General features: G+C 49.3%; 1 protein-coding gene across 5 annotated transcripts in view; it reads left to right on the plus strand.

Annotated features, from left to right (window-relative positions):
• The window catches only part of ELAPOR1 (endosome-lysosome associated apoptosis and autophagy regulator 1), a gene marked incomplete at both ends in the record, with an annotated part of 40,982 nt that extends 35,817 nt beyond the window's left edge, over nucleotides 1-5,165 (plus strand). For 2 of the 5 annotated variants that reach the window (XM_079761638.1, XM_079761640.1), the window contains 7 exons: nucleotides 88-268; nucleotides 564-660; nucleotides 1,157-1,258; nucleotides 2,420-2,546; nucleotides 2,624-2,802; nucleotides 3,573-3,738; nucleotides 4,834-5,165. In XM_079761638.1, the coding sequence (XP_079617764.1) occupies nucleotides 88-268; nucleotides 564-660; nucleotides 1,157-1,258; nucleotides 2,420-2,546; nucleotides 2,624-2,802; nucleotides 3,573-3,738; nucleotides 4,834-4,902 (921 nt within the window). Of the gene's footprint in view, nucleotides 1-87; nucleotides 269-563; nucleotides 661-1,156; nucleotides 1,259-2,419; nucleotides 2,547-2,623; nucleotides 2,803-3,572; nucleotides 3,739-3,976; nucleotides 4,033-4,788 lie in introns of all 5 variants that reach the window. The other 3 variants (XM_079761636.1, XM_079761637.1, XM_079761639.1) reach the window with 3 other exon arrangements.
• Between the last annotated feature and the right edge of the window lie 8,417 nt (nucleotides 5,166-13,582).

Here is a 13,582-nt window from a genome sequence, read left to right on the forward strand (position 1 = left end):
CATAAAAAAAAAATGTTCCCATTCCCTTTGAAAGCTCTGTGACCATTCTCTCCTTCCTATTTCTTCCTCCCCACAACCCCTGCCCAGGGTAAGAAAATGGCTGTGTGCACTGAGAATGTCACTGACCTCCGGATTCCTGAGGGGGAGGCAGGTTTCTCCAAATCCATCGCGGCCTACGTCTGCCAGGCGCTCATCATTCCTCCAGAGGTGACAGGCTACAAGGCTGGCGTGTCCTCGCAGCCTGTCAGCCTCGCTGACCGGCTTGTGGGTGAGTAGTCCAGCTGCTCCAGCCTGTCTGAGTGTGTACGCCTGTAAGGCCTGTAAGAGAGAGTGAGGCTACCAGGCTCCGAGGTAAAGGGCTCCCGAGGAGGGGCCCAACCTCTGACCTGTTTCCTATTCATCCTGGGGTGCCTAGTGCCCCAGGGGCTTCTGACAAATCTGCGGTTCACCCTTTCATGAGCCACTAGGGGATGTGATGAGATAAAGGAAGATTGGACGTTCACAGGAGTGAAAGAATTGAAGTGGCTGCCAGTGAGAACTAATCAGGAGCTCTGATTTGGCAGGGGTGACAACATATATGACTATGGATGGGATCACCTCTCCAGCTGAACTGTTCCACCCAGAATCCTTGGGAATACCGGACGTGATCTTCTTTTATAGGTGACGATGGGAGGCCAGACTAATGCAAGTGCAATTTAGGGCTCCTCCACAATTTCTGTTGCATGCCCCACCCCCTTCTTGCCACTTAATACTTATCAAGCCAGACCATGCCCAAGGTCTAACAGGTCTGCCTAGCAATGATAGCTGACGGCTGGGAGTCCCCTGATCCCAGCTTCTTGGGTATTCCTGGGCAGGTCTGCCTTGGAGACAGGGAGTAGCATTGGATGGTCTGTAGACTTCTCTTCTCACCTAAGGACACTCAGTGCTCTGCACACGCTGACCTTTCCTGGACCAGTGCATTTCCCCTTGACCACAGCTTCCAGATCCCTACTTGCTCCAAGTAAACCACGGCCTGTGCACTCCCTGTGTGTCAGGCTACAGCCCAAGTCCTGACTTCCCCAGCAAGGGACCCGCTCCATGTTGACTTCACTTAGTGGCTCTCCAATGGCACAGATGAGTGACTCGTTTCCCCCATGGGGGCTGGCTTTCACTGCAGGTCCAATGAGGTGACTCAGTCCTGCAGTTCTGGGAGGGCCACCACCATCCGAGTCAGATGCAGTCCGCTGAAGCCTGCCCCGGGAAGTCTGTCCCTGCCCAGGTAAAGGGGTAACAAAGTCGCCCCTCCTTGGACTTGTTCCATCCAAGAGGCAAAGATTACCAAAAAAGAGCAAACGAGAAAACAGTCTGAGATCCATTACTGGGCTCTTGGGAACACGGTTGTGCTCCAAACCCTCCATCTTCAGATGTCGAGAATGGAGCAGAGGGAAGAGGCAAAGCTGCCCTCACATTCCCAGACCATAGACCGTTATGGGGTCAGCTGTATAGCAAAGTGGCGAACTGCTGGGGCCGAGAGCCAGATGCCATTCATCTCCCCTGCTCACAAGCCCTGCTGTCGTGGGTACATTTCTCCTCTTCTGTAGGCTTCTTCTCCCTTATTTATAACTTGGGGATAATAAGAAGTTCCCTCGGGGGGGTTCTTGTGAGAATGAAATAAGACACTGAGACCTGAGGACTTCTCAGGGTGCCTGGTGTGTACTTGCTATAATTAGGATTAATAAGGGTTTAGGGAATCCTAGAAATCCCTCCATGACTAAAAGATCCAATTCTGAGTTCAAGAGCTGAGTGCAGTAAATCGAGAATTCCCAAACTAATCTGATTACAGCACCCCTCATCTCCGTCCCCCTCCCACCTTCTTTTTCACATAACACAACTAACATCTCAAGGGGCACTAGTGCCTTGAGGGAGACGGTTTGGGAAACGCTGCTCCTAAACAACTGACCAGGGAGATGGGGAGCAAAACAGGACATTTGACTCCACAATGTAAGATCCCTGTTCTTGTTGTTATCAACATCACAGGAAAGGAACTAAATATCCATGACCTAAAGTCCATCCTTGACTCCCACCGCCCGGAAGCTGCATCAAAGTGGCTTTTGCAAAATGTCACACGCCCACGGAGAGAACAGGAGCCTCTGAGGCGTTGGTTGGGCAGCATGCTAGAGCTCAGACACCTTACACTGGCTCTCATCTGATGTCAGCAGAAACGCACAGGGTGGGGAGCCCAGTGGAGGTCGGGGAGGCATCTTGTCATCAGGGAAATTAGAGAGCAAAACCCGAGTTAAGGCCTAGTTGGGAGGATCCTGGTGAGGCTAACAGTTTGGCAAGGAGAAGATGGACCGGGCAAGCTCTGCGATGGTAGACTCCAAGCAGATTTTCTCCACTGATCCAGCGAGTGAGCGCAAGTCTCCTCTTTGCTTCCTAGCACGTGCCCTGATGGGACCTGTGATGGCTGTACCTTCCACTTCCTGTGGGAGAGCGCAGCCGCTTGTCCGCTCTGCTCGGCCGATGACTACCACGCTATCATCAGCAGCTGCGTGGCTGGGCTCCAGGTAGGTTTCTCTGCTTGGAGACTTCCCAGGAGACAAGGGAATGTGATATCTGAGTTGCTTGTTTTTCTCCCCAACAGAAGACTACCTATGTGTGGCGAGAACCAAAGCTATGCGTGGGCGGCGACTCTCTGCCTGAGCAGAGAATCACCATCTGCAAAACTATAGATTTCTGGCTGAAAGTGGGCATCTCTGCGGGCACCTGTACTGCCATCCTGCTCACCGCCTTGACCTGCTACTTTTGGAAAAAGAATCAAAAGTACATGATGATGGGTATTGGAGTTTGGGGATGGACAGGGCTGGGAGGAGATCATCTAAGAGAGTTAATTCATGGAGCTTTTTTCTGGAGTCAGCCACAGACCCCGTGACCCTGGCCAGAGACTTGCTGAGCCACTTATCCCGGGTATGCCTTGGTTGTCCTGACTCCTGAAGAGGGATGGTACCACATGGCAGTCTATAAATAGCTGTTAGAGTCTCCAAAGCAAAGCAAAGAGCATCCTTAATTTGTTGTTAATAATTATAAAAGCGACTTTATAATTCCAATATTTCTTTCTTTTTTTTTTTTTTTTTAAATATATTTTATTGATTTTTTACAGAGAGGAAGAGAGAGGGATAGAAAGCTAGAAACATCGATGAGAGAGAAACACCGATCAGCCGCCTCCTGCACACCCCCCACCGGGGATGTGCCCGCAACCAAGGCACATGCCCTTGACCGGAATCGAACCTGGGACCCCTGAGTCCGCAGGCCGACGCTCTATCCACTGAGCCAAACCGGTTTCGGCTAATTCCAATATTTCTATTAAGCTTTTAGATCAAAGAAATAGCCAGCCTTAAGGAAAAAAGGTCGCTGACCTGGGAGCCAAGATTGCTTAGCTATATGCCCAGCCTAACACCGCTTTCTAGGCTTGAGTTTCCTTTCCCATGGAATGGGAAGATCTGCTCATAGCCCACCTTCTCTCCCTCTTTCTGCTTATTCCACATTTTGGTGTCTTGTCTTTCCCCTTCCCGTTTCCCCTTCCCGTTTCACAGACTAGAGTACAAGTACTCCAAGCTGGTGATGAATGCTTCCCTCAAGGACTACGACCTGCCAGCAGCCGACAGCTGCGCCATCATGGAAGGCGAGGACGTGGAGGATGACCTCCTCTATACCAGCAAGAAGACCCTCTTTGGGAAGATCAAATCATTTACCTCCAAGGTAGGGAGCCTGGCCAGCGCACTGAGGTCAGCCTGGAGGGCTGGAGAAGACACCAGTCCATGGGCGCTGAATGGCCCCACGTTGTTCCGGGACCACTGCTTTGCTCCCCACCTGCCACACTCTTCTGTTCCCCCCACCCTGAAAATCCTGGCTTCTGCCTTCTGTATTTTCATACCAATACTCTTTTCCCTGGGGCCCAACGCTGCTCTTGACCAGGCTCCTTCTCTCCCAACTCCAGTTGATGAACTGTTTGGGCCTTTCAACTTCCAGGAGGAGTAGTGAACCATCCGTGTTGTAAGAATCATTTCCCCCCTTTCTTTTCTTTTGGAAGGAGGGGAAGAGGTGATCTCTAGATCAACTTCTGTAGAAGGCAGGCTCTCCATTGGCCAGTGGTGGGTGCTGTTCCCCAAATGTTTGGCCCTGGCCCCCTGGGGGCTGAGTCATAGCTAAGTCTAAGCTGCTCAGCACTGAGCAATTCTGACCTGGGAGTGTTGGTGTCCATGGGTGGGTGAGTGAGTTTGAAGCTCATTAATACAAGTCAGACAGCACTGTCACTGGGCGTGAGGCCAGCAGTGAGCATCTAAGCAACTCCTCCAGGGCCACAGCCCTCTGCAGCCCCACTTAGCCAGTCCTCACACGTCACTGGTGCCCTGAACCAACTCATCCCAACAGGTGTGGGCAGGGAGGGGGGTAAGACAGTAGGAGAGGCCAGGAGGGATGGGGAGCAAAGAAAGGAGGGTGGGTGCTTAGACAGCCGAATCTCATATCCTTTGTGCTGACCTACCAGGGTGGCTCCTTGGCCTCCTTAGGCCTTGATTTTTTATTTTTTATTGGAGAACAATTTACCCTGGGACGCTTGAGTCTTTCTGGAACTTCCACAAAGATGCAAAGCAGAGGGTTTTAAAGATTGTTCTTATCCTCTGGCTAACTGAAGGGAGCAAGAATAGAGGGAACCTTATGTCTATGTTTCCACAAAGCCACTGAAAGCAGGAATTCCACAAGGGTTCTTTCTGTCACCTATTTTCCATTTCTCTCCTTTGTTCCCCAAACCTGCCCCTGTGCAGCAGCCAGCTCCTGTCACCATCTCTCTTTCAGAGGACTCCTGATGGATTTGACTCGGTGCCACTGAAGACATCCTCAGGAGGCCCAGACATGGACCTGTGAGAGGCACTGCCCTGCCTCTCCTGCCTCCTCACCTTGGCACACCACCTTGCAAGCCTGTGGCGATTTGGTGCCAGCTTCCTGCAACACCCACTGCTGGAAATCTCTTCATTGTGGCCTTATCAGAAGTTTGAACTTTAGATCTTTTGTGTGTTTTTTATAGAGTACCCAAACTCTCCTTTATGCTTGCCTCAAACCTGCCAAATATACCCAACTTTGTATATTACTCCCTTGCTTGCATCTTGTTTCCCAAAATGGTCCAGCCATCAGAGCCATAGCTTCATCTGCTCATAACTCTTACAGCCCTAGAATGAAGCGCGTTCTCTTTTCTTAAGTATAGAAACCATTCCTCTGTCCCCTTATTAAAGGGTGGAAGCAGCGGGGAGTTTCCCTGATCATGTGCCCTCGCTCTTGATCTCTTTCAGAGAGAGGCTGGGTGAGGAGGGTATTGGTGTCCCTGATGCACCATCTTCATGGTGTCCTGGCTTCATCTCTCCTGGGTAAATAGCTCACTCTAAGTGTGATGGATAGTCTGAGGGCTGGGTGAGTAAGGCCTGGGTAAGAAGGCTTGATAAGCACAAAGAGAGGCAATAAGGAAGGTTTGGTTTTGTTCTTTAAACTAGGTACTTCCTTTCTTTTCTTAAGTAAGAGAGAAATATTCTCACTGGAGCCAAAGAAAAAAGTTCACTGAGAAAATGCCCAAGGCCCTAGTGGATCTACTCCCCCTGCTTTTTTTTTTTTAAAAATTTCCCACTATCTCCCTATGACACTAAAGAAAACTAGGTAAGCCCCAAACCCCGATGTCCTACTTCTTTTTACCCGGAGAGATGACAAATCCTGTCAGTGAGGACAATTCCCCATCCTTGAGTGCCCCATTCCTTGAGGTTTGGGCCATATCATGCTACAGGGGTATCTTATTTTGAAAGAACGTAAGGAGGCCATGGTTTTCACAGGGCCATACTGGGGGATCCAGCCCACAGTGGGGGGGACCTGAGGTGGTGATGTCGGCTTATAAGTGTAATTCTTCTACTCAGCCACAGAGTATATAACGTCTAGGCTGGCCAGAAAAGGAATTGACTCCCAGGCCCCAAACCCAGCAGCAGAACCAGACCAGTGTTTAAGGAGGAAAAACAAAGGGAGTTGAACAAGGAGTTCACCCAACTGGGACACTTCACACTTTCAAGCCCCTGTCCTCCCTTTTTGCTGTTCTCATCTTCTTTGTGTGCCAGCCCACTAAAAAGACTTCTGGCCCCGATTCCTGGCAGCATCCCTTTTGAAAGGTGAGTAAAGTGCGTGTCCTCTGTGGCCCTTTTCTCCACTCTTACACCACCTATAATGGATGAACTTTAACTAGAATGGTAAAAACCAGAGCAAGGGCTTAAGTTTCCTTTTTCTTTCTACCACTGACCATTCTCCCTCCATCACTATCAGGCTAGAATGACCATCCCTTGGTCAAGGGCCCAGATGCCCATGGCCTGTGCCCGTCTCCCTTCTTGGATGGTCATTGGTGACCAGATGGTAGGAACAGGACGCAGGTGGCATTTCTAAGTGGTTTGTCTGCCACAAAATGGTTTGCTGGTCTTCATTCGCCATTGCTGTCCCAGAAATGGTCTTCTAAAAGGGTCCGCGAGAACGGGAGCCCTGCGTGACTCTGGCAAACAGCCCTCTGACTCAATACACCTAGAAGCTTTCCTTTGGGTATCCAAATTCTCCCCCTCTTGTGGGAGTCAGGTTCGCAGACACTGTGGCCCGGTTGGAATTTCTCCAAAAGGATGCAGACAGCCAGCTCCTGAGCTCCAGCCCAAGGTTATCTGCAGCCTCAGCAACAACCTGGACATCTGCTTGCCCACTGAATAACTTGCTTTTGCGACAGGGGCCATAGGATATGCTTAGACTATTCTAGGAGCTGTAGGACAAAGTACATACCCCACTGACTTCTGTATTCTGACATCTTGAAACTGAGTGTCCCCAGAGCAACCTCAAACCCCACTGATGTAGTCATAGTACTTTAAGGATCTCCTTTGCACCATCCCCAGTGTACTGACTCCTGTGGATCTTCCCTGTGTCCTGCCAGGAACGCCTGAGTTACGCTATCGGGTCTACCTGTAGCTCCCCTGGCAACTTAGACACATGTTAGATACTTTTTAATAGCTCTTTGGAGCTGTAATTCAAATACCACACAATTCTCTCAATTAAAATGCACAATTCAATGGATGTTAGTGAACTCACAGAATTGTGCGTGCATCACCACAATGAACTTTAGAATAGACACATGTTAGAGGGTATATGGGAAAAGCCTTATGCCTTTAAGCTAAGGCTATGGTGGTTTGTATAAGCTATTGGGGGGAGGGAGTGTGGGCTCAGCAGATAAAATATTTAAACCCTATTTGGTAACCTAAAGTCCTAGAATACACAAGTAACTCTCATCATGTGGATGTGACCTGTATTTGGCTGGGAATACAAATGAAGATTGTGGCATAGTCAAGGACCAGGGGATTTCTTATGCCAACAAAACCTTTTTTATTTATTTTTTGTCTGACTCTACATTAAAGATATGACTGACTATATTTATACAACAGAGACTTTGTAACGAATTTTTTCAGCTTTGTGAAACCAAATCTTTTTGTCTCATCAAGACTGGATGAATTTCCTTTTTTATTCTGTATTCCAAGAGTTTGTAGTTTATTAGGGGATGGATATTGCATGTCACATTTTTGTGTGAAATAAAAACATACCTTTCAAGTTGTTTTTCTTGAACGTGGGCTGGATGGCGTGACGGGGGAGTGGGAAATGGTAAATGTCCTTGAATCTTAAACTGCAGAAAGAAGGGTTCTGGATCCTTCAGAGAAAAGAGCATCCTCGGAAGCAACACGCCCTGGGCTAGCAGCCTCTTACACCTGTTGAGGAATCAGCCATCATCAACCAAAGCCTCAGTTTCCAAATGCATTTAATGATGCCTCACCTCCCAAGATTGAGTGAAGTCCAAACGAGAGGACACATCAAACACTTAGCCTGTTGGTTCCCTTCCTTTCCAGTTGAGCTTTCTCTCGGATGGCATTGAGGCCAGCCTCATAAAGTGTCCACAAATACAAGTTAAATTAGCTTGTTTGGGCCTGAGATGGGTTATTATGGACTAGATAAAATCCTAGAGGGAGTCAGGAACCATTTCCCAGGATAGCTGGGTTATCCTGTGTCTGTTTTTCCTTCATTCTAGTTGAGGGCACTTAATCTCCTCAAAAGAACTTCTGCAGCTGGTTGGTTGTGAGCCACATCTGTTTTGACTGAGTGGTACCTGGGTTATACAGGTGGTTAAATATTTTAAATATATCCCTGCTTATAGGGTAAAGTCTGTAAGCCGGGGTGATATTTACCTTCCTCTTAAAAAGGAAAGTAGAAAAGGCATCTGTGTGTCAAGCCTGAACTAAGTGCCCACCTAGTTCTCAGAACAGCCCTTAACGGCGGGTACTGTTCCCATTATAACAGATGAACTGCACTTCCAATGGATTTAGTCATGTGGCATGTAAGGTCCCCAGCAGCCTACCCTTACACTCTAACCACACTGAACTTTAGACTGTCCCTCAGTCATAAGCCGTTTCACACCTCCCTGCCTGACATATGCCTCCGCTCCTCCCTTTTCACCTGATAGACCTCACCCCGTCTTCAAAGCCACCCCACTGTGAAAGCTTTTCTGGTTCACCCACTGGGGATACAATAGGAAAGAAACAATTATATGGGCAAAGTGCAGTTAATTTTTACTGATTCAACCATTCAAACAAGATACTGTGCAGTGTCCCAATGCATCAAACAAGAAGCAGACATGACCCACTTGGAACTCTGTGTGTGTGTGTGTGTGTGTGTGGTGGTGGTGGTGGTGGTGGTGGTGGTGGTGGTGGTTGGGGAGGGAGGTGCGGGGGGGATGTGTAAATGATTTTAAGGGCTTCCCAATCACTGACAAAAGAAGTGAAACACATTGTCAGGTGACCAGGCAAGAAAATACTAATGACTTGGTCTAAAACTTAGACATTTAATTGACTGAAAACCACAGAGCAACAATGGCTACTGCAGAAATATAGAAATTGATGGAGGCCTTGGTCGAATTGCAGTGTCGTCCTGATATGCCAAGGTTGCAGGTTCGATCCCCAATGAATACATAAATAAATGGAACAACAAATCAATGTCTCTCTCTCAAATCAGTAAGTTAAAAAAAATGATGGAGGGTTGCATATACAAAACTTTATGGATAACAGAAGAGCTATTCAAGGAGAGTCTGAAATATAAATAGCTTCATTTTATCGTTAAAGTTAATCCCACATAAAGTGCAATTTTCTGAACAATACCATGTGGTAGGATAACTGACACCTCATTCCAATTCTAACAGAGGAAGAGGCGGGATCAAAGTCGCCACGGTCCTGGCAGCTTTCCCTGAACCATGCTATTTTTAAATGGTTCCTCCTTGGTTATCCAAGGACAGCAACATCACCCTCCTTTGTTGATGTGACTCTGAGAGAAAGGAGTGAGCACCGAGAACTGGAGGTTAGGTTGTCAGTGAAAGACCAGTCGGGAGCCGAAAACCAGGATTACAGGCTTTCTTAGGGGAAAAACCTGCCGGGCTGTCTTGCAAGGGGAGAGCAGAGGTGAGCACACCTTTTGAGGGGAGGAATGGGAAGGAATGGGCGCTTAGAATATGGTCCATATAAGGTACATAGTTAGTCACTCAGGCTTAGGACAAGGGCTTAGTGTATTTGGCAGGTGCTGATTGGTTAGTCAATGTATATGTCCATACAAGGTGCCTGGTTAGGTACTCAGGTATTTCCGGGCTGCAGGTTAGTCATACTCCGCCCACCAGTTGGGGGAAGGGAGGATCTATCAGTTTTGCCTAAAACAATGGGATGCATGTCACTGTACTGTGAGAACCTACAAGGGGGCCGAAATCAATCACGGGGTGAAGAGAGCATCAGAGAAGACTTCCTGGAGGAAGAAGAGATTAGCCAGTTTGAAGGAAAAGGAGAGAGAAACAGAGATCCAGGCAGAAGGAGCTTGTATGAAGGCTCAGAGGCAAGGAAGGGGAGCCACAAGTAGCTCAGGGGGGAATGCCAAGAGATAGGAAACATGATAGGGGGCAGGTCATGAAGGACTTTGCAAGCCATGTTTGAAAATTCTCCTGAGAGTAACAGGTAGTCACTGAAGGCTTCAGGCGGGAGTGTGAGGTTAGGGCTTGTCAAATACTGAGAAATCCTATTTCAAATGAAAAAAAAAAAAAAAAGAGGAACAAAAAGAGCAAAGAGTGTGTTAAAGTGAGGCCAGAGAGAGCCCTTCCACATTAGCCAGCTCTGGAAGGTCCAGGCAGGGCGGGGGGTGGGGCGGGTGGGGGGGGTGTATCCTCAGATACAGCACCCAAGTGCTCTTCTCAATAAGAAAGGCTAACAGAAACCACACATCCAAAGGTGGTATGGCTTCACGCCATCTCTCCATGACTAAAGTATTATGTGTTTTTTCTGTGTGTGTGTGTGTGTTAGCTTCTGTCAGGAATTACTCAGTGTAGTAACACTGGTTATTCCCTGCTAATCAGAAATTCTAGTTGGCAGCCATATATGTCTTAATAAAAGGGGAAATGAATTACTGTTTTCTAAATCCTGTTTGTTAGACAAAGGCATTTCAAAACATGAGGGACAAGGGGATGAAAAGATTAGGAATCAATAGGTTAGCAGATAGCTAAGATTTCCCTCCAGCTCTAAAAATCCTGGGGTTCTAACCGATAAATGAAGTATGCCATTATATTCATTTTTATATTTATCAGGTAACATGAGCATTTTAAAGGAAGATGTTTGTAATATAATGATAAGACTAACAGTGAGGCTGGCTGGTGTGCCTCAGTGGTTAAGGACTGACCTATGAACCAAGAGGTCATGGTTCAATTCCTGATCAGGGCACATGCCCAGATTGCAGGCTTGATCCCCAGTGTGGGGCATGCAGGAGGCAGCCGATCAATGATTCTCTCTCATCATTGATGTTTCTATCCCTCTCTCCCTCTACCTTCCTTTCTGAAATGCATCCTATATAATAAAAGGCTAATATGCAAATCGACCGAACAGGGGAACGACTGGTCGCTATGACAGGCACTGACCACTGGGGGCAGACGCTCAATGAAGGAGCTGCCCCCTGATGGTCAGTGCGCTCCCACAGGGGGAGCACCGCTTAGCCAGAAGCCAGGCTCATGGCTGGCGAGCACAGCGGTGGTGGCAGGAGCGCTAAGGACCCTCGGGGGATGTCCACCTGCCCACTTCGGCCCACTCCCTGAGGGGTCCCGGACTTCAAGAGGGTGCAGGCCAGACTGAGGGACCCCCTCTTCCCCCCCTCCCCAGTGCATGAATGTTGTGCACCAGGCCTCTAGTAAAAAAAACCAAAAAACATATATCCTACATAATAAAAAGGCAATATGCAAATTGCATCACTCTGCTACGCCCACAATTGGGCCGGCTGGAGTCTCGGGGGGCGGGACTCAGGGTGGCCGATTGGCTGGCGGTAGGAGCGGGGGGCGGGGACTCGCGAATTCCCGACCCCCGCTCCTCCCGCCGGCCTAAAGGGCCGACGCTGCGGAAGGACCCATGCGGAACTCCGGGTGGCCGATTGCATCAGTTTTCCGCCAGCAGCAGTTTTCCTCTGGCCACCCGCCATCGGAGCACCTCCCGATTGAAGTTCCTCTCGGGGTAGCCGATAGCGCTGGCGGGAGGCGCTCTGATCAGCGGGTGGCCAGAGGAAAACTGCTGCTGGCAGCCAGGTGAAAGTCTATTGCACGAAACTTCGTGCAATGGGCTTCTAGTATATATATATGGAAATCTGGAGAGGCCAGAACATTAGGGTCATCCTTTCAATTATATTAACCTCCCCCTTAAAGCACTGGCACAGTGGCCCTCCTGCCCTGGGCCTGGGCCCCAGTGCAGCCCTGGGGAACACCCAGCATTGTCTGGAAACTTGGCAAACAATACACTTTGGCAGCACCTTGCCTTCGCTGATGCAGCAGCAGCCATTCCTCTTAGCAGACCCCGCCCTCAGAGTTCAGAGAACTCAACTGCTTTCTTCAGAGACTGCAGCTCCCTAAGCTTCCTTTCCACTGGTTTTAAACCTAACATCCTCGGCAAACTGAATCTAGGGGGGCAAACCCAGAAACCCCCTTTCCTAAACCTCCCTCGGGATCTCTACGTGTCTGCTTCCCCACTGCCATGAGCCCCGCCCTCCATCTCAGAGTTAGCTGGGCAGAGGCGCCTTGGGGAGCCAGGGCAGCTGTGGGGCAGCCTCATCGCAGCCCATGCAGGTGGGTAAGACCAAGGTCTCGGCACAGCTAGCTCTGGGGCATGGGGGGGGGGGGGGAGTCCCAAGTCTCTGTAAGGTGGGAGAATGGGGAAAACAGAACGCCTACTCCCAAATCCTCCCATCTCTCTCGTTACCAGGGAGATTCTTCCATCACTTCGGCTCCACCGGCAACCAGAACTTTTACTGTAAAGGCCTGAACGTTACAAAATGAAGTATGAGGGAACCTTGGCTCAAGTTTTCAAGTATCCTAAAGCAGTGATGGCGAACCTATGACACGCGTGTCAGCACTGACACGCGTAGCCATTTCTGATGACACGCGGCCGCATGCCGAGGATGAAACATTTGCGACTAGAGTCTTGGAGTTAGTTTTTTCCTCAAAGTGACACACTACCCGAGTTATGCTCAGTTTTTTGGCGAAGTTTGACACACCAAGCTCAAAAGGTTGCCCATCACTGTCCTAAAGGCATGACCTCAGCACCTTGTACGGCCTTCAAAGCTGGTCAACGTGTCCCTCAACGTGTCCCGCTGGGAAAAGTCTCTTCGTGTCTCTGTGTCTCTCTCCAAAAGATGGCACGTGCACTTTCCTGACCCTACGATCTTTTTTCTTTTCATTTTTGTTTTGTTCTGTGTTTCTTTCTTCTTTTACATGTATTTCCTTTTTTCTGACCCTATGCTCCTAAGGGCTGGTAAAGGGACAATCTGGTTTACCCAGTAATTAGATTAAGAAATGTATCCTTGGCCCTGGCCGGCGTGGCGCCCTGGATAGAGTGTCGGTTCTCGCACCCAAGGGTCTCAGGTTGGATTCCCTGTCGAGGGCACGTACCTGGGTTGCAGGTTCCCAGTCTCAGTGGGGGTGTGTGCGAGGGAGGTCAACTTGTCTCTCTCACATCGATGTTGCTCTCTCCCCCTCCTTCCCTTCCACTCTCTCTAAAAATCAATGGAAAAAACATCCTCGGGTGAGGATGAACACAATTAATTAATTAATTAATTAATTAAAGAAGAGAAAGAAATGTACCCTGGTTCTAAGGGCTCTAAGGCAGGAGAACAGGAATGTTGAGTTGAGGTAACCCAGGGACTAAAAAATGAAGCCATACTCTTGTCTCAACACGGAGAAGGGCGCAGAGGGAGGCGAGGGGGTCCGCTCCGGAGGACCCAAGCCTGGGAGCCGGAAACGGGCGCCTATTGGAGACGCCAGCTTCCAAGCTGTCCCGTCGGCAGGCCCCTGTCCAGCCTGAGGTACGTCCTCTACATGAGGAGGAAACTGAGGCACTCACCTTCACCGGGCAGTGAGAGCCCCGACAAGAGGGGCCAGAGCTGGGGAGAGAGCACAGAGCCCGAGGAGCCCACGCCCCTGCACCCCGTCTCCTCCTCC

This window comes from Cnephaeus nilssonii (assembly GCF_951640355.1).
Source record: "Cnephaeus nilssonii genome assembly, chromosome: 21".
NCBI lineage: Eukaryota > Metazoa > Chordata > Mammalia > Chiroptera > Vespertilionidae > Cnephaeus > Cnephaeus nilssonii.